The following is a 26,097-nucleotide window of genomic DNA, read 5'->3' as shown; positions in this document are numbered from 1 at the left end:
AACATGTGGGACTATTTCTTATTTTGCATAATTCATTCAATATTTACTAGCAACAGGGAGGCAAGAAGTTGTGGAAGGTGTCTGGAAAGCTTATCCTCCACTCTGACTTCTAATATTTTCAAAAGGGATCATGTGTTGGGTTTTTAAAAAAGCATATATTCATATCATAAAAGCTAGAAGATGCTGGATAGTTTGGAGTTGTGGTTGTTTTTAATGCCAAGATTCTTAGAATGTTAAATTCTGAACCCAATACTGAATTCTGTATAAAATGCCATGGTCCCTGAAGTGAGGAATACACACTGTCCTGGCTAGTCTTTGTGTGATTCCACAAGAGCTGTATTAATTTTCCCTTTTAATTCCCTGGATTGCCATAGAGATGTCACACTAACCTGCATTATTATGCGTGGTTAAATGGTTATGTTTTTTTTGTGCTTGTTAGAAATACGCTCCCATTTTTTTTGCGCTTGTTAGAGTTTTTTTGCGATCTCTCCCGGCTTGTTAGATTTTTTGTGTGCTTGTTAGAAATACGCTCCCATACTGCTCTCTTGTGTGGGAGAAGCCTTATCTTTAGCGGAAGAACCTAGATGCTATGTTTCTCTGGGATAAAAATAACAACTGGCAACCGGTAATACACATTATTGACAGAATGCATGTTCACAAGTACCCCCAAAAAAGTCCTTTACTCATATTAATTAACCCTACTTTTAAAATGTTCTCTGTATTAGAAACAAAAATGCTTGCTTTGCACTGCATATGGAAATTAGAAGAGCGGGGCTACAGCACCGTGTAACTACCAACCTCTACATTTAGGAAAGCTGTGGGCAAGTTTGCACTGGTTTGGTTTCCCCAATGATATGGATGGCTGATGCAGTGTAAATTATGGCTCCACCCTCTCTCCAACAAGTACATCACATTCCCACATGCAGCACACTACAGATGCACCTTGGCAGACCTCTGAATCCACCCAATCCTAGTGTATGGCTTTAAAAAGGTTAAGAACATAAGAATAGCCCTGCTGGATCAGGCCCAAGGCCCATCTAGTCCAGCATCCTGTTTCGCACAGTGGCCCACCAGATGCCACTGGAAGCCACAGGCAGGAGTTGAGGGCATGCCCTCTCTCCTGCTGTTACTTCCCTGCAACTGGTACTCAGAGGCATCCTGCCTTTGAGGCTGGAGGTGGCCTATATATGTGAGCCAGCGTGGTGTAGTGGTTAGAGTGCTGGACTAGGACCGTGGAGACCCGAGTTCAAATCCCCATTTAGCCATGAAACTAGCTGGGTGACTCTGGGCCAGTCACTTCTCTCTCAGCCTAACCTACTTCACAGGGTTGTTGTGAAAGAGAAACTCAAGTATGTAGTACACCGCTCTGGGCTCCCTGGAGGAAGAGCGGGATATAAATGTAAAAATAATAATAATAATAATAATAATAATAATAATAATAATAATAATATAGCCCTCCGACTAGTAGCCATCGGTAGACCTCTCCCCCATGAAGTTATCCAAACCCCTCTCAAAGCCATCCAAGTTGTTGTCTGTCACCACATCTTGTGGCAGAAAATTCCATGCTGATTATGTGTTGTGTGAAAAAGTACTTCCGTTTGTTGGTCCTAGATTTCATGGCAATCAATTTCATGAGATGACTCCTAGTTCTAGTGTTATGTGAGAGGGAGAAGAATTTCTCTCTATCCACTTTCTCCACACCATGCGTGATTTTACAGACCTCTATCATGTCCCCTGCAGTCGTCTTTTTTCTAAACTAAATAGCCCCAAGCGTTGTAGCCTTGCCTCATAAGGAAGGTGCTCTAGGTCCCTGAGGTTAGCATCAATAGCTAGAAATTCAACCTCTGTGTTGACTTGCAGCTGATTTCCATAAGCTGAGGACAAACAACAGGGAACAACAATCACAACCTCCAGCTTTCTTAGGACACCTGATTAGTCACCCCTGGGTTTATAGAACCATAATGGAAACAATCATAAGAGTCACTACTCTAAATCAGCACTCATGGGAAAACAAGGACAAAGCATTCCACATAAGGCCTCTCTGTAGCAGACATCACCATGATGCACCTGGTTAGAACAACAAGAATGTGTTTTCTCTCCTGGAAAAATGGACGATACTGCTCAGAGGTCATTGAGCTTGTAAAGGAAACACAAAGGGGTGGGTTGAGTGAATCCTCCCCTCTTTATGGCTCTTCCTCCTCACTTTGTCATGAAGACACCTCCCCATCCTTTAGATTCCCTATAAAATAGGGGTGATGGTCCTGAGAAATAAGTCTAGTAAGGGGAACTTGCAATGTAGTGCAGTTGCATTGTCTCCAATAGGGCATGGCCATGGCTATAAGAGTAATCAAATCTAGGCCTGGAGAATACGGAGAAACCGAAAGGAGCTGGAAACAGCATGAAGCAGGAGTCTGAAGAGCTGCAAGCACTTCTCTGCTGAGCAGGAAAGGGCAGAAGGCAGTGTTGGTAGTACCAGGTCCATGTAGACCAGACCTGGGCAAATTCTCTTTGGATCTAGAAGCCAGCCCAGAAATGTAGGAGCATTTGCAAAATCCCTGGATTTAGGGACAGACACTGCGGAGTGGAGGATAAATGGGTTTTTCCTTGTCCCCATTCTTAGAACAGAAACAAGGCTGCCTAGGGCAAATAAAGATGTTATTAAAGAACTCTACTGCTAAATATCCTTGTTTAGACCCCACAGTTAAATTTCTAGGCACCATGGCTCCCTGGCACCTGGGATTTGTCAAGCTGTGATGCAGACACCTAGCCATGTGCTGCTGTGGGCCCCGCTTAGTGTTGCAGTGGGCACAGTCCACTACCTAATCTGCTGGTGCTTGCCACTGCATCTAGTGATGTAAAGGTAGGGACAAGCACATTAGGTAAACAAAGATGGCAGTCAGCAGCAGCATGGCTGCTGAAGAGTGCTCTTGGCCACCAACGTCGCTAAGGTAAGCCCCATAAAGGACTGGCAAGGTGGTGGTGCCAGTAGTGGCCTGGAATGTTCTTCAGCAGCTGTGCTGCTGATGTCCACCCTCTTTGTTTACCTATAATGCAATGCACTGGTTCCTATTGCTGCATCTAGTGACACAATGGCAGGGACAAGCACATCGCATTATAGGTGAATGAAGATGGCAGGTACCAGCCACTGAGTAGCATGGCTGCCAAAAAGTACTCTGTGCTGCCACTGCTAAGATAATCAGATAGTTGCTTTATTTTGTGAGCCGCCCAGAGAACAATTGTTATGGGGTGGCTGAGAATAATAATAATAAATCAATAAAATATTATTATTAATTATTATCCCTTGTAACATGGGATCCTGCAGGACGTTTCTGGGGTGGGGGGACGACAAAGCTTGCCAGCGGCTGGGGAACAAGCTCCCACTGGTGGCCTCTAGCCCATTGTAAATGGGTGACCGTGTGAAACACACCCTATGTCAATATCAGATGCAGGGAGGTGTGGCCAGTATTGGGAAGAGGGGCTGCTCTGCCCCTCTCCCAGTCCTCACCAGTCAGCACTTCATTCAAACACTGACTTGGGGCTACTTTCTCTGCCTCTTCAGCACTGATGCAGTGGACGTAGTCAGTATCAGGAAGAAGGGCTGTTCTGCCCCCTCCCGATTCCGCCCACTGAGAGCTTCTTGCTCTGCCTTGCCAAGGCAGAGGAGGAAGAAGCTCCCAGCTAATGCTTGCAGGAAGCACTGACTGGGGATGATCGGGAGAGAGACAGAGCAGCCCCTCTTCCCAATAAGGGCCAGCCAAGCCCCTGCGTGGCTGGGACTGACTGAATTCAGGGAGGGGGTCAACTGCCTCCCTTTGGATGCCCATCCTTTTGCATGCCCATCCCATCCCTTTGGATGCCTATCCCATCCCTCCTCCTGTGGATGCCCATGCCTTATAAAAGAGTTTAGGAGAGGCTGACTGTGGCAACACTAATAGCAGCAGTGATGGCAACAGTAGCTTGAAGTGCTTCACAGCAACCACACTGACTTCCCCAGTGCCCCAGCTGACTGACCACAATGCCAGCCCTGAAAGGTTAGGCTCCTGGTATTTATAGCAGGCTGGCCTGGCCATTCCAGAGGCTTCATCTGCCCACCAGTGGCAGAGTACAGAGCTGCTGCACAGGGCGATCCCTTCACTGATTAAAAGAGGGCCTGAGGCCTGAGTGTAGTCCAGGCAGCTCACCAAACTGGGTCCCAGCTTCAGGCCATAAGGTTCCTAGTATAAGCCTCGGAGTCCGCCACAGCCTCTTAGCTGTCCTGTGTGGCAAATCCACATGCAAAATGCATTTATTGTAATGCACTGTGGGCCCAGAATAGCAATAATCCTATGAGTCTAAAGCAGCATTCACAGAGAAACAAGGCAGTGAAGGCTCCAGCAGAGAAGGGCTTCATAAGATGGGAGCAATGGGGATAATCAGGAATGGGTAGCAGCTGGGGAAACTACCTCTCCTGTTCCTGGGGGCTTCTGGCACTGGCTCAGAGTTCCAGGGGAAAAAAAATAACAATCTGGTTAGTAATCACTAAAATGTGAATAATCACTCATGTCATCGACAGTAACTCCATTCCCCCCAGGGATATTGGAAAGTGATGATATAATTCAGCGTTTGGCTAATTCCAGCTTCCTTGCAAGAAGTTACATTCAAACACCCAGAATCTACCATGCTGCTCTCATCTCTTCAGCGTCCAAACTGGCAATGCTGGATAGCATGATCAGCAGCTGTAGAGAGGCCACTGTGGTAATAGCAAGCACACAGCATCCCCTTATTGTGATGCTGCCCGTGTCATAGCTCAGTCAGAGGAGAGGAAAGAACCAGGAGCCAGCTGGCCCTCAGACACTCTGCTCCAGGTGCTGCTGGATCTGACAGCCATCTGGGGCCATCCATCCAACCATTCATTGGGCATGGGCAAGGTGTGGGAAAGGCTAGGGTGGGTTTTCCTCAGACTTTGAACCAGCCATTCTGAAAGTTTGACTTTTCAGCTCCAAAAAATTGGAGGGAATTAACCCCAGGCCATAGGTGTGATGCACAAAACCCCCAAGATGGTTTATATAGACCCTATCAAGATCATGTCCTGGGCCCTGTGGAGCTCGGTGTAGGGGCCTGGGATTGCAGCGCGGTCCTGGTCGGGCCACTCCAGTTAATGGGTGTTTGGCCAGGATAGGTAACCAGGAATCCTGGTTATCTGTCCTGGTTGGGTGCTGGTGGATCGGAGTGGTTTGACCGGGGTTACGCTGGGGTTCTGGGTTCTCACGCTCAGCTCTGCGAGATTCACTACTCCCGGCTTTTGGGCCGGGATCCTTGTGTGAACCCAGCCTTAACCAGCTGTATTATTTATCAGAAGCAAAACTCTTTTAGCTTGTGACAAAGTACACTGAAGAAAACTCTCTCGGAGCAAGCTGAATCTTCCTCCTGCCTTATTTTGCATTTGCCTGAGCCGTACAGAGAAGGCTAAACTGTTAACTGTTAAACTGCGCTTCGCCCGCTTTCCAGGGATTGTGGGAACCACCAGGCTCGCAGGCGAGCCTGGTGCTCCCAAGGCAGCTAGCCTGCCTAATTCCCCTTCCCCTTAAATGAGGTTAACTGAGCGAGTGCTCCGTTAACCTAATTTTTTTGCTCATTTGTCGCTGCAGTGTGCCGTGACACACAAGTAGACCCCCGACTGGGAGGCTGCAAGCAGCTTCCCTGGCTTGGGGGTCTCTCCAGGATGCCCCGTGCACTTGTGTGGGGCATCCTGGAACTTCCAGGGGGGCCGCATGGCCCTTGATCCCCGCAGCTCCTGCCGGCTCCATGTCGGAGCCGGCAGCCGTGTGGGTGGCTGCTCTGGTCACCCAGCTACGAGCGGCTGCTTGTCTGCAAGGAGAGCGGGCTTAAGCCCACTCTCCTCGCAAGCCCCACAGAAGCTCTTCTCACATATCGTGAGAAGAGCTTCATTATGTACTGCATTGTTTAATTTTCTTTCTTTCTCTTTTTTTCTCTTGTACTGTGTTTGTTGCGGGGCGGGTTGTATTTCTCTTTTTTATACTCATTTAATAAAATAAAATAAAATTAAGAAGTAGTCTATTATTTATTGGCAACAGCAAAATAAATAATTGTCAAATACTGGTGTAACAATCCGGCAGTAACAGCCTTTCCTTTCCTGTAAAGAGTGAACTGGAAGTGTACCCTGTCCTGACTGACAGGCTAGGGATCAGCCACTCAGCACATGGTGGGCTGGACCTAGAGGGCCATGAGGCAGAAAGCGAAGCAGCTCTGTCTTCGTTCTGAAGCAGCTAGGTGGGAGGTGAGAGAGGATGGGAGGAAAGCTTAGTGAGGAGCAATGGAACTTTGCTGCTTCAGAACCAAGACACGCTTCTCTTTCTGCCTCATGGCCCTCTAGGTCCCACCCACCATGTGCTGAGTGGCTGATCCCTAGCCTGATCAACAGCTGGCCTGGAGAATTCTCTCATGGAAGGACATCTGCAGATCCTTGAGACACAAGACTACAGGAAGCTTGAATTCTCTCCTGGAGTTTGGGTGAGCAAGAGGGAAGGAAGCCGGGGCTTCTGGCTTCTGGAAATTTAATCTAGGGAACCATTTGCTAGTCAGTTGGCATCAGAAACTTATTTTTGCTTTTGTGTGCTTTGCAAATCCTTACAACTGTTCTATGGTGTTTTATCTGTAATGCAACTAAGAAACTATGAGCCTGCGCCATTCCAACAGGGCGTTGCAAAAGTCTCTGTAAACTCTTAAAGGTGCTTTTTGTATTTTCTTACATCTATGTACTTTGCAACTGGGTAACCACGATTTTTAAAGTGTGCTGCCCCAATATAATCTGAGGGTGCTTTTTGAAGTATTCTTGCAGCTACTGAATGTTCCTTTTACCTGTAACTAAAAGCTGGGAAAGCCTCAGACAGAAACAGTCTGTATTACAAGTCGGTGTGGTGGCAGCGTATTATCTACCAGGAAAGTTTTGGGAAGCAGTCTTTGTGGGTGAAAGCAAGAGAGAAGACGATTCAGCATTTTTATTCCCCTCATGTGAGTTTGCTCTAAAACAAAGGCTGGATTAAACCCGCTACAACTGGAAACAAAACTCAGTTGCCCCCTTATATGTTCATGGCTTGTAAAAATATGAGATGCGGTAAAAATATGAGATGTTGACATAAGTGGTTTGATATCAGGAAGATGTTTTGCGTAATCTGGATGTAATGAGTCACTGAGAGAGAGAAATGGGTATTCCAGCAATGCTGAATACCAATTACCATAACTTTGTTATCCTGTTTAATCACATTGTTGAACATAGGAAGCTGCTTTCTATCACGTCAGACTATTGGACCATTTAACTCAGCATCGTCTGTAGTGCTATACTGACTGGCAGCAGCTCCCCAGAGTTACAGATAGGGGCCTTTCCCAGTTCTACCTGGAGATACCAAGGATTGTACCTCTGGACCCTCTACATGTAAAACAGGTGCTCCCGCAGCCACTCCCCATGTTATTACTGGCTGACATCCTGACTACATTTACTAGAGGAAGTCCTATTGAAATTTATAGTCCCTTAGAGTAACTCCTGAGTAGTACTACTGAGTAACTTAGGATGTCCGCCACTGTTTGTTTAAATATGTTTGTATGTAATAACGTTAAAGGAAAGTCCAGAATTAGAAAAGGCAGAGAGAGAGAGAGAGAGAGAGAGAGAGAGAGAGAGAGAGAACATGACCTAGGAATTCTGGGAAAAAGTTCCAGGACTAAGGGTCAGAAGAGGAGAATATGATTCCTTTTAGACACAGATAAGAACATAAGAAAATAATAATAATAATAATAATAATAATAATAATAATAATAATAATAATAATAATAATTCGATTTATATACCGCCCTTCCAAAAATGGCTCAGGGCAGTTTACAAAGAGAAATAACAAACAAATAAGATGGCTCCCTGTCCCCCAAAGGGCTCACATTCTAAAAAGAAACATAAGACACACACCAGCAACAGTCACTGGAAGTACTGTGCTGGGGGTGGATGGGGCCAGTTACTCTCCCCCTGCTAAATAAAGAGAATCACCACAGGAAAAGGTGCCTCTGCCCAGTTAGCAGGGGGATTTGCCCAGTTAGCACGGGGGTAACATAAGAACACCTCTGCTGGATCAGGCCCAAGGAAGCCCATCTAGTCCAGCATCCCGTTTCACACAGTGGCCCACCAGATGCCGCTGGAAGCCACAGACAGGAGTTGAGGGCATGACCTCTCTCCTGCTGTTACTCCCCCACAACTGGTACCCAGAGGCATCCTGCCTTTGAGGCTGGAGGTGGCCTACAGCCCTCCGACTAGTAGCCGTCAACAGACCTCTCCTCCATGAAATTATCCAAACCCCTCTTAAAGCCATCCAGGTTGTTGGCTGTCAACACATCTTGTGGCAAAGAGTTCCACAAGTTGATTATGTGTTGTGTGAAAAAGTACTTCTGTTTGCTGGTCCTAGATTTCCTGGCAATCAGTTTCATGGGATGACCCCTGGTTCTAGTGTTATGAGAGAGGGAGAAGAATTTCTCTCTATCCACTTTCTCCACCTCATGAATGATTTTATAGACCTCTATCATGTCTCCCCGCAGTCGTCTTTTTTCTAAACTAAATAGCCCCAGGTGTTGTAGCCTAGCCTCATAAGAAAGGTGCTCTAGGCCCTTGATCATCTTGGTTGCCCTCTTCTGCACCTTTTCCAGTTCTACATTGTCCTTTTTAAGATGTGGTGACCAGAATTGTATGCAGTACTCCAGGTGTGGCCACACCATAATTTTGTATAAGGGCATTATAATATTGGCAGTTTTATTTTCAATCCCCTTCCATAGATTGAGGCCATATGCGCCAGTGGTCCCTAATTACAAGGGACAGTCTCTGTTTTCCTTCTGATAAATCATTACCCCTATTTTGTCTCTGTTTTGCCTGTGCTTCATTAAAAAAAAAAGTGTGAAGTTGCTAGAGTTGTCTTTTTTCAGGATACAACTGCCTCCCAGAAGTGACATGCCTAAGGCCTGGTGATGGATGCAGATAAATGTCTGTACATGAACATGGAGGCAACATGCAACACACATCTTGTTATCTCAAATACTGCAATTACTGAGGTGAGTTTTGAATTGCAATTGCTTATCATAAGACAATTATGTTTCTCAAATCCCTCTTTAGCTGAAAACAATAAATACTACCTTTGAAATTCATAGAGGACAGGCTAGAGCAGAGTAAGTGAATATAGCATAGGATATAGCAAGAGAGAGTGAGAGCACAGAGCCTTCCACAATGCATGGGGGTGGAAAATAGGTGCTTGGGCAGTGATCTGCAGTGTAGGCAAGGAAAAGTGTGTCCCTGTTTTCAGCTGTGAGATGTTAGGGTGCTGTGAGGCTGCCAATTCTCGAATCCATTTCCCCCTTAATTTTCACCAGCCAAAACCTCCCTTCTTGCCTCCATCCTTCCCCACTTACAGCTACCGCCACCACTCTCTTTGTGGCTCCCAAAGCTGGATCTGCTGACTTAGAATCAATTTCCTCTGAGCCTGCTCCTCCCAGGGATGGAGGAAGCGGCAGAAATCCTCTAATCTGCTTAGCGAGAGCCCAGGCGCCCAGTGCTGAGTGGCCTAATCAGAGCTCAGCCCTTGTCAGGATGCTGGGTGCAGAAAAGTGGCTTTGGGGACAACATGGGGTGTGCTGTGGATGGAGACTGTGGGAAGCGATGCTGCGTAGAGCAGCAGGAAACCCAAGGAAATGATGTGAGGCCCGGGGCTGATAAAATGCCTCAACATCACGGAGGGGATTTGAAAGAGACATCCCTGGGATCACCCAGAGACAAGCAGCGGGAGTCTGATCATGTGCTCAGCAGCAGCAACGTGATCAGCAACTCACACGTGCTGGGGCAATGCTATTCTAATAATAAGTGTTCTGGAACTGGCTGTGGTCACAGCAGAGAAAAATGTGCTCAGAGGCAATCTCATCAGCCAGCCTGCTAATACAGAGCAAAAAGAAACATATTTAAATAAATTGAATTAATAATAATAATAATAATAATAATAATAATAATAATAATAATAATTTATATTAGTTACCCCTGCTAACTGGGCAAAGAGGCACCTTTTACCGTGGTGATTCTCTTTATTTAGCAGGGGGAGAGTAACTGGCCCTATCCACCCCCAGCATAGTACTTCCAGTGACTGTTGCTGGTGTGTGTCTTATGTTTCTTTTTAGAATGTGAGCCCTTTGGGGATAGGGAGCCATCTTATTTGTTATTTCTCTTTGTAAACCACCCTGAGCCATTTTTGGAAGGGCGGTATAGAAATTGAATTTATTATTATTATTATTATTATTATTATTATTATTATTATTAATATTTAGTAGGAGCAAGACTTGAAGCTGGTTCTGGGTTTAAGGCCTATTAAACTTTGCATTCCCAGTTCCCTACCTTTCTAATGCTTCTTTCAGCGGACAGACAAGGATTCACATAACTGCGCATGCTCAGTGCCAGTAACAGTCAAATGCATTGCCAAAGGAAGCCAGATTCTGCCTTCAGAATACTGTGAGTGCAAACCATGAGTTAAGAATGTAAAACGACCCCTGCAGGATCAGACAAAGGTGCATCTAGCCGATGATTCCAAAAGGCTGGATGCTTCTCATTGTTTTTACATCTAGTGGCAGTGCTTTCCATAAACGAATTATGTACTGTGCGAAGTAACAATTCAGAGTAAGACAGTTAAAGTCCATGTACTCAGTTCTCACAAGCTTGCTCAAACCGCATGCTTCATTCTGGACCCAGAATATGAATGGAATTTTGTTTTTAATGCTGTGGTGTGAAAGGCAATTGGAACATAATCCAGAGACCATGAAGGGCATCTTGATATCCAGCCCATATTCGGAATGCTGCAAATGTAGTTGCTTCCCGTACTTTCTCAAAAATAACTCCACAACCAGGATGACTAGAATTTTTTTTAAAAAATATCTAGAACAGATATCACTGGCCCTATCCACTCCCAGCACAGTACTTCCAATGACTGTTGCTGGTGTCTGTTTTATGTTTCTTTTTAGAATGTGAGCCCTTTGGGGACAGGGAGCCATCTTATTTGCTTTATTTCTCTTTGTAAACTGCCCTGAGCCATTTTTGGAAGGGCAGTATAGAAATCGAAACAACAACCACCACCACCAAGTGTCAAAATTCATAACCTAATGAGGTACGGAGAGTGGGGATGTATGACTGGACCTTTCTGGCAGCAGCTCCCAGACTTTGGAAATCTTTGCCCAGGAAAACTTAGTTGGCCATGTCTCTGAGTGCATTCCGACAGCAAGGTATATTTCAGCACACTTTTAATGGAGCTGCTTATTGAACATTTCTTTTTATCACTATAAAGCTTTAGTGTTGCGTCACTGCTTAATTTTGATTTTTTATTGGATTTTTGGCACTCCCCTGTGCCCACCTCCCCGGAAGAGGCAGAAGACACAGAGGGGCCTGCCCCCAACAAACATCAACTTGCTTACCTGCCTGTGGCTCCCGCTATCATTGGCACAGCCTCCTGCCTGCCTGCTTGAACATTTGCCTGTCTTTGTGGCTGCTGCTTCAACTGTGTCCATCACCAGCACCTCCAGGCTGGGCCTTGAATTTCCACAAAACATTATAACGATGTCACAACAGCATGTCATTGTAATGCCTCACAGCACTTTGAGGCCTTGCAAAGGCCCAGGCCAACTGTGCCAGATTTATTTATTTATTTATTTATTACATTTCTATCCCGCTCTTCCTCCAAGGAGCCCAGAGTACATGGGTATGTTTATCCTCACAACAACCCTGTGGTTAGGCTGAGAGATTCACCCAGTGAGTTTCATGGCTGAATGGGGATTTGAACTCAGGTCTCCCTGGTCCTAGTCCAGCACTCTGACCACTACACCACACTGGCTCTCTTGAAGTGGATGTGGCAGGCAGGTTAGTGGGTAGGCAGGCAGGAGACAGCACTGGCAGCAGCAAAGGACAGGCAAGCAAGTGGACAGTGGGGGTCTAGTCTCCCAGGCTTTCATATATGTTTTCTTAAGGCTGATCAGCTGTTCGCTTTCCCCACATAGTATAACACAGTTTCATCCCAGAAGAGAAGAATGTGCTGGTTAAAGAACTGGGGAGGGGCCATTTTAAGCCATAGTAAAGCCCACACATCTCCGACTGAAAAGCCAGTCTGTCATCCATCTACTGTGAAGGAACAGAGAAACACAACCGTACAGCCTCCGCTCCTTCCGCATCACCCTCTCTGTGAGATTTCCTGCAGTCATAGAGAAACCTCCTCACGGTTGCCAGGCTACCGATATTCTAAGTTCTTCCTCTTTGTGAGATGTGGCCACTGCTTCTCTGCCTATATTCTCTTTGCTGGGAATATGGAAGAAGCCCTGTGCCGGGTCAGAGGGCACCCTTTTCACTCACAGCAGCAATCCACTACAACAAGGGACTCTCATTTGGCTGGGGCCCTGGTCTAAAGAATATTGAGTGTTAACAGTTAGCCCAGCCCTGCTAGGAACCACCGACTCCCTTCTCTTTTTTAGCCCTTATAGCTGATATTCTATAAGAAATCTACAAGTGTGCTATGGGAGCCAGAGGCATATCTAGGGGCAATAGCGCCTAGGGCAAGCACTGAAATTGCGCCCCCTGTCCAAACATCTGACACCCATCTGTCAGATAACTTTACTATAATATCTGCTGAAAAATATGTCAAGCTCGTTAATCTTTTAAAATTTCAAAAACTATTTAGCAGTGGATGTAGCCAGACCAAAAAATGCTGGAAAACTACAAATGTCAGTATGCTGGGGCTCATGAAATACCCAAATACTATGTGGAGGTGTACTTGGAAAACTAAACAGAAGTGCCTGTCTAATTCTCTACTATGCATTGTAGCATCACCATTACATAAGTTTTAAGAATAAATGGAGAATTTGACTTTTACCAGATACTCTGAAAATAATTAAAGGATATGCAGAGTAAACTGTGTCACTGCTTGGAATATATTCTAGTATTTCAGAAAGACAGTTAAAATGAGAGAAAGAGAGCAAGAAACTCCCAGTGGGCCTTAATATTAAGGATTTCATACTGATTTAAAGACAAACTCACCATTAATAGCCATATGATTAAGACATCACATTTAAATCACTTATCACAAGAAGCAAAGAAAGAGCAAATGAATACAATCCTAGCTCATAAGCTTCAGCTCAGTATTCACAAGCCCCGATTCTCTGTACATAGTGCCAAACTGAATATGAGTACAGTGACTTATATTATATTAAATTAAGAATTTTTTTAACCTGTAGCCCCTTTCTGGAGCTTCCTAAAGACCGTGGGGGGGCAGTCTGCAGATGTTCCCCCTCCCCCCACCAGCCTCTTAATTCACCACCACAGCCGGTCCCGGGCTGATATTCGGGCCTGTTCAGGCCTGCAAAGATCGGCATGGTGGCCATTTTGGAGGCCACCATGCATGCTCAAATGGCCTCTGCAAGGCCTGGAAAGACCTAGGGCCTCACAGGGGCCATTTGAGCATGTGTGTTGGCCATTAAAAAAAAATTTTTTTTTAAAGGCCACTGAAAACAAAATGGCCACCATGCATGCTCAACTGGCCTCTGCGAGGCCTGGCATGACACACAGAGGCCATTTGAGCATGCACTGTGGCCATTTTGTTTTCATTGGCCATTTTTTTTATTTTAAAAAATGGCGCCCCCCTTCAAGTGGCACCCGGAGCATGTGCCCTGCCTGCCCTACCCTAGATATGCCCTTGATGGGAGCCCCTCAAGCCCAAGGTTGCCAGACTTTTTAAAGGGTCAAATCCCCTATCTTTCATAGTGATGTAGCTGTAAGATTATTACAGTACCACAATTGTTACAATATTTTAAAGATAGATTCTGCAGCTGCAAGTGGTTTGCTCTACAGCTCCCAAATACGGCCCTTTTTTTTGCAAAAGCACCTACACCGTGTACAAAAACCAATAAGGAATTAACTCTCCAGGGTAACTCATCAGGCTATATAGAATTATACAGCTTTATTGTGGGTAGAGAAAGAGGCCACAACTTAAAACACTGACCATGTTTGCATCAGAAAGTCCCGGATTCGATCTCCTGATAGGATTAGGAAAGAGCCCCAACAACTGAAACCCTACATAACTGCTGGTACTGCAGTCAGAGTGGACAGCATTGAACTAGATGGACTAATGGACTGAACTGGAATAAGGCAGCTTCATATGATCATATTATGTGTGGGGTGAGAGGTTGTCATCCGAGGTTCGTGGAGTTGGATTCAGATTGACTGTTTTGCTGCTGGCTTGACTGATTTTCCTGCTGTGGATCTGATGACATACACCCCCGCTTGCAGTTTTTCTGATTGCTTTTCATGCTATTATTTGTCTGCAATTTTTATTCTTTTGGTTGGTTCACTGCCTTGTGCACTGAATTGTGAAAAGGTGCTCCATGCATTGCAGAAATAAATCAATATAGGAGGGAGAATGTCAGCCGGTGCAGTTTCTTCCCATGCAATACTCCAGTGACTGAAGCAATTCAGAACATAGATTTTCAAGACCTCTCTGTGTGGCTGCAGCCTGTGTGGATCATGCAGTGGGTCATGCAGACAAGACCCACCACAAATCCCACTCTACAGCTTAGAGCTACCAATCAAGGCTAAATATTAAAGTTTGCACCTTATGGCGTAGCAGCGAAATGACTTGCCTAGTGAGCAAGATGTTGCTGTTTCGAATCCCCGCTGGTATGTTTCCCAGAATATTATTATTATTACATTTATAGCCTGCTCTTCCTCCAAGGTGCTAGTGGGAAGAGGCAAACCCATGTTTCCATGATCCATAGGTAAAGGTAAAGTTGTGATGTTGAGTCGGTGTCGACTCCTGGCGACCACAGAGCCATGTGGTTTTCTTTGGTAGAATAAAGGGCACTTTCCAGACTAGCTGCTCAACAGCAGCAAAATGCCTCCGTTCAGGCAAGTCGCATTCAAAACGTGAACAGCAGGAGGAGCAGTCTCGCAAAAACTAACAACTGAAAAAACAGCAACTTTCTTACGCCGGATATATGACATCCTAGCTCTATATCACAGCGATTAAAGTCGAAACAAGGCATTGGAAATGTGAATGGCACCCTGCTGTCCACGTAGGGACTGTGGTGTCACAACACAGGAAGTGTGAAAGCACACTCCCGAGATACGATATGACCCTGTTGCAGGGTCTAATCTGGAAAGAGCCCAGGAGGGCTCTTGTTTTCATTCAACTCTGAGTACCTTATTAGGCCTGTGGCTTTCCAGGGAACAGTTCTGTGCTCCCTGCCTGCCCCCCACTCTGAACTCACTATAGGCCTGTAGCCAATATTCCCTTCCTGGGTAAGGTGTTGAGTGTGTAGTGGCTAACCAGCTCCAGATACTCTTGGAGGAAACGGATTATCTAGATCCATTTCAATCAGGCTTCAGGCCTGGCTTTGGAACAGAAACTGCTTAGAGTGTTCCTTCTAAGGCGTGAGCATGTGTGCCTGCTCACAAGTTTCTGGATGTCCACTCAGTTAATTTTAGATCCCACTCAGGTTGAATCTGGAAGGCTCCACTCTGATTTGATACTGCCGCCCAGAACAAAACTCATTCCTCACATAGATGAAAAAAAAATAGAGAAAACACTGTTGCCCGGTGGGATGATCTGTGCAGAGAGAGAGAGAGAGAGCGGGGGGCGGGGGGGAGTGCAGCCCTGTTAGTTCTCTTGGATCTCTCAGTGGGTTTCAGTACCATTGACCATGGTGTCCTTTTGGATAGGCTGGCCGAGTTGGGTGTGGGAGGCACTGATTGGAGGTGGTTCCACTCCTACCTCAAGGTCCATTTCCAATAGGTGGTGCTGGGGATTATTACTCAGCCTCTTGGCAGTTAAGCTTTGGGGTTACGCAGGATTCCATTCTTTCCACTATGCTGTTTAACTTCTATATGAAACCCCTGGGAGAGGCCATTTGGAAATTTGGCCTGAGGTGTCATCAGTACGTGGCTGACACTCAGTCATATCTCACTGTTTCATCAGACACAGACACAGGTGAGGCGATGACTGTCCTGAATCCGTGCCTGGGTGCAGTAATGGACTGGATGAGGGTGAAGAAGCTGAGACTCAATCCAGACAAGACAGAAGTACTGTTGGTTGGTGGTTCCTCTATTCGGGTGAACGATGTTCAGCCTGTTCTAGATGGGGTTGCACTCCCCCCGAAGGACCAGATTCACAATCTGGGGGTGTTCATCGATCCAGCACTGTCACTAGAGGCTCAAGTGGCTCAGGCTCAGAACTCCAACTGATAAGCTAACTAGGACATTAGCAATAGCACTTACATTTATATACCGCTCTATAGCCAAAGCTCTCTAAGCGGTTTACAATGATTTAGCATATTGCCCCCAACATTCTGGGTACTCATTTTACCGACCTCGGAAGGATGGAAGGCTGAGTCAACCTTGAGCCCTGGGTCAGGATCGAACTTGTAACCTTCTGGTTACAGGGCAGCAGTTTTACCACTGCGCCACCAGGGGCTCTTATATTACCTGGATAGAGATAGCTTGGCCACAGTCACTCATGAAAGCTATTCTGATGATCACCAGAAAGTGGGCTAAGGGACCCTGGCCCACTTCCTGGTGATCGTCAGAACCACCAGGCTTGCGGGTGAGCCCAGTGCTTCCAAGGCGGCTAGCCCGTCTAATTCCCCCTCCCCTTAAATTAGGTTAACGGAGCCGGTAGTTGTGTGGATGGCCGACCCGGCCACCCAGGACTCAAGGTTTGATCAACTGCGACGAGAGCGGTCTTAGCCTGCTCTCCCCGCCAAACCATCTCAAAGTGCTTCACATTAATTGTGTGAAGCGCCTCATGTTCTGGTAACCTCCCACTTCACTGTCATGCATTGTACGTGGGGCTGCCTTTGAAAACGGTCTTGAAACTGCAGCTGGTACAAAATAGGGCTGTAAGATTATTAACCGGGACTGGACATTTTGAGCATATTACAGCAGTGCTTCATCAGCTACATTGGCTCCCAGTCCATTTCCAGGCTCAGTTCAAAGTGCTGGTTTTAACCTTTAAAGCCCTAAATGGCTTGGGACTGGGTTACCTGAGAAAATGCCTTGCCCTGTATGTCCCTACTTGGACCTTAAGATCTCCTCCGAGTGCCCCAGCCAAATGAGGTGAGGTGGGTGGCTACTAAGGAGAGGGCTGCTGCATTTTTTGAAATTGGAAGGCCTGTCCAAATGAAATTGGAAAGCCTGTCCAAATGAAGAGAACAAAAAGGAACACGAACTCTGGTAAAAGAAATGCAAGGTGACAATAAGGGAGGTGAAAAGAGAGTTTGAGGAACATTTAGCTGGAAGCATCAAGGAGAATAACAAAAACTTATTTAAATATATCAGAAACAGGAAATCTGCCAGGGAGGCAGTTGGACCATTAGACAATGAGGGAGTGAAAGGGATTATTAAGGAGGATATGGAGGTTGCAAAGAAGCTAAATGAGTTATTTTCATCCATCTTCACAGCAGAGGACACTGAGCATATACCTGTTCCTGAATCAAGCTTTTTGGGGATGGAGGCTAAAGAACTGAATCAGATAGAAGTGACAAGAGATGATGTTCTAAACTGTCTGGAAAAACTGAAAACCAGCAAATTGCCAGGGCCAGATGGCATCCATCCAAGAGTCCTCAAAGAACTCTAATGTGAAATTGCCGACCTCCTTGGTAAAATATATAACCTATCCCTGCAATCAGACTCTGCACTTTAGGACTGGAAAGTAGCAAATGTAACACTGATTTTCAAAAAGGGATCCAGGAGCGATCTGGGAAATTACAGGCCAGTTAGCTAAATGTCCATTCCAGGCAAATTGATGGAAAGCATCCTCAAGGATAAAATTGAAAAGCACATAGAAGAACAGACCCTGCTGGGAAAGAACCAGCATGGCTTCAGCAAAGGTAAATCTTGCCTGACCAACCTTTTGGAGTTCTTTGAGAGTGTCAACAAGTGTGTGGATAAAGATGATCCAGCTGACATAGTATACCTGGACTTCCAAAAAGCTTTCAACAAAGTTCCCCATCAAAGACTCCTGAGAAAACTTATCAGTAATGGGATAAGGGGACAATTACATGTGTGTATTGCTAACTAGTTGAAGGACAGGAAACAGAGTGTAGGGGAAAATGAAGAGTTTTCATAATGGAGGGAAGTTAGAAGTGGGGTCCTCCAGGGATCTGTACTGGGACCAGTGCTTTTTAATTTATTCATAAATGATCTAGAAGCAGGGGTAAGCAGTGAGGTGGCGAATTTTGAAGATGATACCAAACTCTTTTGGGTAGTGAAATCCATAACTGATTGTGAAGAGCTCCAAAAGTATCTCTCCAAGCTGGGTGAGTGGGCGACAAAATGGCAAATGCGGTTCAATGTTGGCAAGTGTAAAGTGATGCATATTGGGACGAAAAACCCCAACTTCAAGTAAACGTTGATGGGATCTGAGCTGTCGGTGACTGAACAGGAGAGGGAACTTGTGGTTGTGGTGGATAGCTCGTTGAAAGTGTCGACTCAATGTGCGGCAGCTGTGAAAAAGGCCAATTCCATGCAAAGGATCATTCAGAAGGGGATTGAAAATAAAACTGCTAATATTATAATGCCCTTATACAAAACGATGGTGCGGCCACACTTGGAGTACCGCATACAATTCTGGTCGTCACATCTAAAAAAGGACATTGTAGAACGGGAAAAGGTGCAGAAGAAGGCAACCAAGATGATCAGGGGCCTAGAGCACCTTTCTTATGAGGCAAGGCTACAAGACCTGGGGCTATTTAGTTTAGAAAAAAGATGACTGATGAGAGACATGATACAGAGCTATAAAATCATGCATGGTGTGGAGAAAGTGGATATAGAGAAATTCTTCTCCCTCTCACATAACACTAGAACCAGGGGTCATTCCATGAAATTGATTGCCAGGAAATTTAGGACCAGCAAACAGAGGTACGTGGTGACAGCAGACAACCTGGATGGCTTTAAGATGGGTTTGGATAACTTCATGGAAGAGAGGTCTATCATTGGCTACTAGTTGGAGGGCTATAGGCCACCTCCAGCCTTAAAGGTACCAGTTGCAGGGGAGTAACAGCAGGAGGGAGGGCATGCCCTCAACTCCTGCCTGTAGGCTTCCAGAGGCATCTGGTGGGCCACTGTGTGAAACAGGATGCTGGACTAGATGGGCCCCGATCATCTTGGAGGTATCCCCAAAGTCTAATTCTAACAGTCAGTGCTTCCTATGTTTGGGCCACAGTACTTCAGACTGTAGGCGGGAGCTCACATGATTTAATGCTCCTCTGTACCATAAACTGGTTCGAATCCCTGCTGGTACACCTATATCGGGCAGCAGCGATATAGGAAGGTGCTGAAAGGCATCATCTTATATTGTGCAGGAGGAGGCAATGGTAAACCCCTCCTGTATTCTACCAAAGACAACCACAGGGCTCTGTGGTCGCCAGGAGTCGACACCGATTCGAGGGCACACTTTACCTTTTACCATAAATAAATAACTCCTTGCATATAGAAAACTAGCACGCACCGGAAAAGACTAAATTCTAATCTTTATGTGGAAAGATCAAAGAAACATAATGCTCAGTTATGTGATTCCCCACCTGCAGTCAGAAGTGGTATAGCCCAGTCAGGTTTGGCTCCTCCTTGAGAACTGGGTCATACATGCACTGCAACCTCTTACAACATTCAAAAGGTCAGTCCAGCTTTCCATTTTTAGGAAGGTGATCTTTGCTCTCTACTAAACGGTTATTTTAATCTGTCCTGGATTATAATTATTCATTTAGTGGAATGTCTTGATCTTGCTTTCTTTTATTCTTGTGAGGGCCCATGGGGTAGATGTACTTTTAATAAAGACAAACAATGGAACAAAAGCCAGGAAACAATAAATGAGAACTATGGCCTGGTTACCAGGTAGCAATCCAGAGAACATAAAATTTCTGCTACTGCACAGGGGTGAAGCTATAAGTGAATGTGGCAGTGCAGGAGGTGAGGGGGGGATGTGCCTGGGCCCCAAGGGAGCGGGGTCCACTGGCCAGGTTCGAATTCCTGCTGGTACAGCTTCTGTACAGCTTGCTCCTTGCTCCCCCTCTCTGAAGGAGGGAGGGGAGGGGCAAGTGCCCACCTTCACTTCTTGTCTCAGGGCCCTCTCCAACCTTGCTGGGCTCCGGCCACTCCACTTTACCTGGTTTCCTATCAGGTCCTCTCATTCAACCTCCTAAACCATTTGCTGTGGGACAGAATTAACGTCCCACTTGATTCAGCAGAAGGGGGTGGGGGTGGGGGGTAAAATTCACAGTGGGCCTTGGGAAGAAACCGTGTAGTTGGTGTATGGGCAGCAGCCTCTCTTTGCTGCTTCAGTACTCCTCAAGGGAAAGCGATCGTCTCTGGGTCTAAACCTGGCAACCCTCACCGCTGGACTTCTCGTGCCACGCCACTTGTTTAACCTCCATACTACAGAGATTTCACCCCTGCTAACTTGGCAAAGAGGCACCTTTTAACGTGGCTATTTTCTTGATTTTGCAGGGGGAGAGTAACTGGCCCTATCCACCCCCAGCACAGAACCTCCAGTGACTGCTGCTGTTGTCTGTCTTATGTTTCTTTTTAGATTGTGAGCCCTTTGGGGACAGGGATCCATCTTATCTTATTTATTATTTCTCTGTGTAAACCACCCTGAGCCATTTTTGGAAGGGTGGTATAGAAATCTAAATAAATAAATAAATAAATAAATAAATAAATAAATATTCAGTCCGAGAGGACCTATCCACAGCTGCATCCCATATGACCAGTCTTCTGGAAATAAGAGTTCTTCCTCCCTGGTTAACAGCAAACCCACCTTCCCTTTTAGCTGTTCTGAGTGGTATGTAACTCGTGTGGGGTTAATTTGATCAAGGCTGTGCAACACACACACACACACTGGGCTGCAACAGCTATAGTCCGATATCTGTGGGAGGGCCAAAGTTGTGCAGCCCTGATCTCATCAACCCTTACCATTGGCCACTGTGGCTGGGGAGGATGGAAGTTGTAGTCCAAAAATAGCTGGAGGGCCAAGGTTACGAAGCCCTGATCCAGATGCTGTGGCCTATTTCTTTTCAGGGTGAAATACTATCAGCAGGTAAGTATGCTGGGCCATCAGGGGGGAAAAAACCTAGGGCAACGCTCAGATAAACACATCCTAAGTTTCACCAGACTAATCAATGAATTAAATTTTCAGAGGGATAAAAACAATCATTCTGAAGCAAGAAGCATCCTCTAATGGATTGTATCTCAAGTCCCATAGAAATTAATGGGACTAAGTTATGACTAACTTGTCTCATTGATTTCAGTGCTGCTTCAGTATTACTAGCTCTTTTAGGATACAACACTTTGAGGTCATTCTCACAACAAACCTCTACCCGAATAGAGATGGTCATGAGAAGCGCTGGGAATGGTCCTGAACCTAGCACTCTTCAGCCTGGTAGACCAGGTTTTTAACCTGGGCTAAAAGAGAGGGAGGAGGGCATGCATTATTATTTATTATTATTATTATTACATTTATATCTCGCTCTTCCTCCAAGGAGCCCAGAGCAGTATACTACATACTTGAGTTTCTCTTTCACAACAACCCTGTGAAGTAGGTTAGGCTGAGAGAGAAGTGGTTGGCCCAGAGTCACCCAGCTAGTTTCATGGCTGAATGGGGATTTGAACTCAGGTCTCCCCGGTCCTAGTCCAGCACTCTAACCACTATACCACGCTGGCTCTGAAGAGGGCATGAGCCCTCTTCCCTCACTGCCCCTTCGTGGAGACGCTCAGGCTTCTGGCAGTCCAAGCATCCACACAACTGGGCAGAAGGAGCGCCTGGAAGCAGGGAAATCCCCCAATGTACTGCAGTCCTTGCACGGTGCATTGTGGGATGCAGGAGGAGGACCCCCCAGCCTGCATTCCCCTCTCACCCATCACTCCCAGAGAGGTTGTGCATGGGTTGTGTGGGTGCATGGTGCTTCAGAGCCCAGGAGCGGCTCTAATGGGGAAAGACAGGCAGGCTCCTGCCTTCCCCCAGGCCCTCCCCGGCCCCAGGAAAAATGGCCAGGTGAATAACCTTTTTGTTTTTATATTATGCACCCATGTTTTGTAGCATGCATCCTCCTGGAAGAGGCATTCTATCCTCTGTGAGAAAAAAAGTGGGATGCCTCTTAAGACAGAGCTTTCCATCTGCAGTTTTTAGAAAATCTGCTGCCTAATTAATTGGGCTTTAAAATTTGATTACCAGTTTTTGAATCAATTAAACGTCACAGCCCGCAAGGGGACTGGGGGACCCCAAACAATAGTAATACAATACCCCTTATGAGGACCAACTAAAGTGTCACAAAATAGTGAGCAAACATTTGAGTTCATTAAACCTATTATTCCACCTGAATGTTCAGTAAAAGACATGGAATCTGTCAGTTTCTGCCTCTCTGAGTGAAATAGATCTGGTTACCAGCAAAGCAACCTTTAGCCTAGAGGCATTTGTTCAGCACAAAACCGGGAAAATCAGTACATCCAAAAAAAAAGAAAAAAGAAAAAGCATGCTTTGCTAAGAATGGCATGATTTTTTACCCTATCTATCACTACCACCCCAAGTAAAAGCCAATTATGGATCTAGAAGCCTGGGAGAGGCTCCATGATACCAACAATTGTTTGCAAAATAGCAAGCAGTTTCAGCGGTCGCCACAGCCAATGATTATACAAGATCTCCAGGCTGGAAAGGAGGAGCACAAGGCAGAAGGTCTGGATTCCAACGGCAGAAAAGCAAGCATCTGCATAAAGCAGGTCCAGTGGTGGACAAGAGAGCTGAGCACAATGGAGGGGAGTGGTTTCTGGGAAGGAACCGACTGTTCCCTGTCACTGCTCTGAGGGATGACAAAGCAGCCGAGCCCAGGCAGGCAGGCAGGACCCCATCTTGCTGCCGGCTCTCTACAGCGATTTTCATGCCTTACTGGTGTTTTCTTCCAAAGGAAGAAAACACCAGTAAGGCATGAAAATGGTCGCTACCTCCCACAGAGAGAATTAAAAAATCCCGACCACAGCTAATTTCCATAAGTGAATTCATCTCAAAATACATACATTTAAAATCGTCTGGCTAGGAGTCTGGGCTTTGAAAAACCCCAAGCGGACATGCACAACAAAAATTAGTTGTGCCACTGCCAGGCTGAAATGGCCAAGTAGCCACCAGAGCTCAGGGCCTGGAATGCGAGCAAAATAAACTGAGTTAATTGGCAAAACACACCCCTTTATTTCAGGAGCCTCATGGAAAAAACCTCGGTTCAAACCACCAATGACTTTGCAGCATGGCTACGCCAAATCATGAGGCTTCCAAAATCCTGCCATCAGCCTCTTTTTTCCAAGCCCAGGCAGGAGAGAATAACTTGGTACCCAAGTGGGAAATAAACTTGACACGGCAGGGCTCAATTTGCCTGTGCAGTGGGAGAGTAGTCAGGCCCCATTAGCATGCAGATGAATAACTTTCTCCGCAGCAAAAGGATGGGGAGGCCTTCAGAAGCCACAGCAGACTAGGCGGAGGCCTGAGTTCTAATCCCCACACATGCCATGAGCAGCTGGGTCACCTTGAGCAGCTTCTACCCCTTCAGTTCAGAAGCGGGATTCAATGGGTCCCTTCCTTGCAGCTGTGCAAAAGGTCAGTGGGACACCCCCTCCTCATACGCTAGGCATTGTGAGAGCAGGGTGTCCATCTGCTGGGCACCCTACATAGTGACAACCCTACCCCATCTCCATGCCACATATGCAACATTGCATAGCCCTCAGACTATGTCAGGGGAGCAATGCAACAATAGTGTCAAAGGCACATCCTGAGAGGAAACATCACTCTTGGGCACTGGAGCCAGCTGGCTGGCTATGCCACCATAACCATCCTCACCCTCAGGAGAACCAGGGCTCCACCCTCCCAAGGAGGGCATCTTTAGCAACGGAAAGATGCAAACAGCCAGAAGGTCAGAAGCCCAGAATCTTGCCAACTGACACACAAAGAGACCACGGGGACAAACATGGGGCGTTGCCAGTTTGGAGTAAACAACCTGCAGCCTCCTTAGCCAGTCACCTGCATCATTTTAATCCTCAGCTTTGTATTGCACAGATGCAAGTTAATATGGAGTACTTCACAGCGGTGGCGACGAGGGGAGTGATGGGGCAGCAGCATCGGAAAGCCATAATTGGTGGTGGTGAAGAAAACACATAGATATCGCAACCTTTCAACTCTTGGAGGACAAAACCTCAGGGGCAGTAGCATGATTTGGACAAATAAAAGGATTCGGCTGTGGAAGTGAAGGTGTCCCCCCCGCCACCGCCCCGGCCCTTCCAGCTCCAAAAGATTCTTCTTTCCTTCCAAGTAGCCAAGTCAGTGGCTCAGCTAGCCACACCCAGAAATTTCAGGTCTGCAGGGTTAAGGATGGAATAGCAGCCAGGCAATGAAATCAACTCAAAGCACCTCTCTTCCCATGTTCTAGGGATATGAAAGTGTTCTTGTTTATACAGGAATACTTTTCTCTTAGCACAAAGATGTACAGTGCAATCCGAAGTATGTTTACTTGGAAGTAAGCCTCCCTGTATTCAGTGGGGCTTATTCCCAGATAAGCATGCTTGTATTGTACTCTTAAGTTTCCACTTGAGAATTCCTTAGAAAACAAGGATGGAGAGAGGGTTGTTTTTTTTAAACACACACAATTTTTAAAAACCTGCCAGATTTTAAAAGGATGCGCTTTTGTGTCCAAGGGCAGTCTGCTGCCTTACAAAGCAGGCCTGTCTCCAAGGGGCAGAGCTGGTACCCAGTTTCCACACGATGCTCATCGCAGCAGCTCCCAACCCAGCCCCATGGCCCCAGCATTTGCTTACCCCAATGATGACGGTGTCATCCCCCTGGAAAACCGGGATGAATTTATCTCCCCGGATGATTTCTGACTGATTCAACGGCCGGAACCTGCAGAGCACTTTGATGCTACATTCATTGATCATTTCCGTCATCCTGGCTGGGCAGGTGGGCAGCTTTCGTGGCTTAAGAAGTGCAGAGGTGGAAGAGATGTAGTTCCCAAGCGAAGGGGAGGCACGGGGAAGAGGCGAAAGAGAGGCAAGGGGCGCTTGCAAGCAGGTGCTCCCCGTTTGTAACAAGGAGACCCTCTTTCTGGATTGTCACCCCGCAGCAGCAGAGCAGGTGGGCTCTCTCAGCTGGGCTGGTGGGTCCTCCGTGCCTGTGTTACTCCGGGATGCTGCTTGCAGTGCCTGTATCATCACCGCCCATCCAAACCCGCCCCCCCCCCCACTGCAGGCATCAGCAGCATCAGCATCAGGCAAAAGGGATGGGCTATAGACCTGGGCTACAGCTTTTAAGGTGGAACAACCTCAGATGCCTTAAGGTGGAAGAGAAGCTATTATTTAGAGAATGGCTCACCCCAGCCAGCCCCTCACCCATGTTTTGTATTCCAGCTAGCTCCGGTTTTGTCTTTTGTATGTCTGACCACCAGATGGGAAGGAGGATAGGGCTCCTGCAATCTTCCACAGCGGTGAAGAGGAAGAAATCTTGGCAGGTCTAGTTTGTCACCCTATACTGCATTTCCTGAAATTCCCTTTTGTACACAACTCCATTGGCAAAATCTATTGTATATTTCCTGGGCACTGCACTGCTTAATTTCTAAGATAAGAGATGCTGCCTGGATGACCATGCATCTCAGAAATCTTATGTATCAATCTGTGCACAAGTATTTAGTGCTGAGGGAAGGGAATTTTACATGTGTTCAGAGGCGCTCTCCTTTTTGTTAGCCTACTTTCGCTTAGGCTTATGAGATCACCCTACATTCTCTCTGTGTGTGTCCATGTGTGTCAGTCTGTGTGTGTGTCTCCTCCTATCAACTTTGCAACGCCTGGACCAATATGAACCAAATCGGGTACAGAAGTAGGAACACATAGGGACACCTCAACAGTGTAGTTTGTGATGATGTCATCCACACTGATTCAAGATGACAGATGCGTAAACTTTTGAGGCACAAGTGGGCTAACTTGCGAACCGCTTAACCAATTTGAACCAAATTTGCTACAGCTGTAGGGATACATAGGGGCAC

General features: G+C 46.3%; 1 protein-coding gene across 2 annotated transcripts in view; it reads right to left on the bottom strand.

Moving 5' to 3' along the window:
• KIF5A (kinesin family member 5A) overlaps positions 1-25,289 on the bottom strand; it is an 84,556-nt gene extending 59,267 nt beyond the window's left edge. For both annotated transcript variants that reach the window (XM_053296591.1, XM_053296592.1), the window contains exon 1: positions 24,878-25,289. In XM_053296591.1, coding sequence (XP_053152566.1) covers positions 24,878-25,006 — 129 coding nt within the window. In that variant the 5' untranslated portion in view covers positions 25,007-25,289. The remainder of the gene's footprint in view (positions 1-24,877) is intronic.
• Between the last annotated feature and the right edge of the window lie 808 nt (positions 25,290-26,097).

This window comes from Hemicordylus capensis, chromosome 2 (genome assembly GCF_027244095.1).
Source record: "Hemicordylus capensis ecotype Gifberg chromosome 2, rHemCap1.1.pri, whole genome shotgun sequence".
NCBI classification, from domain to species: Eukaryota; Metazoa; Chordata; class Lepidosauria; order Squamata; family Cordylidae; genus Hemicordylus; species Hemicordylus capensis.
The sequence above is the reverse complement of the archived record's forward strand: the minus strand, read 5'-3'. Positions and strand labels throughout refer to the sequence as shown.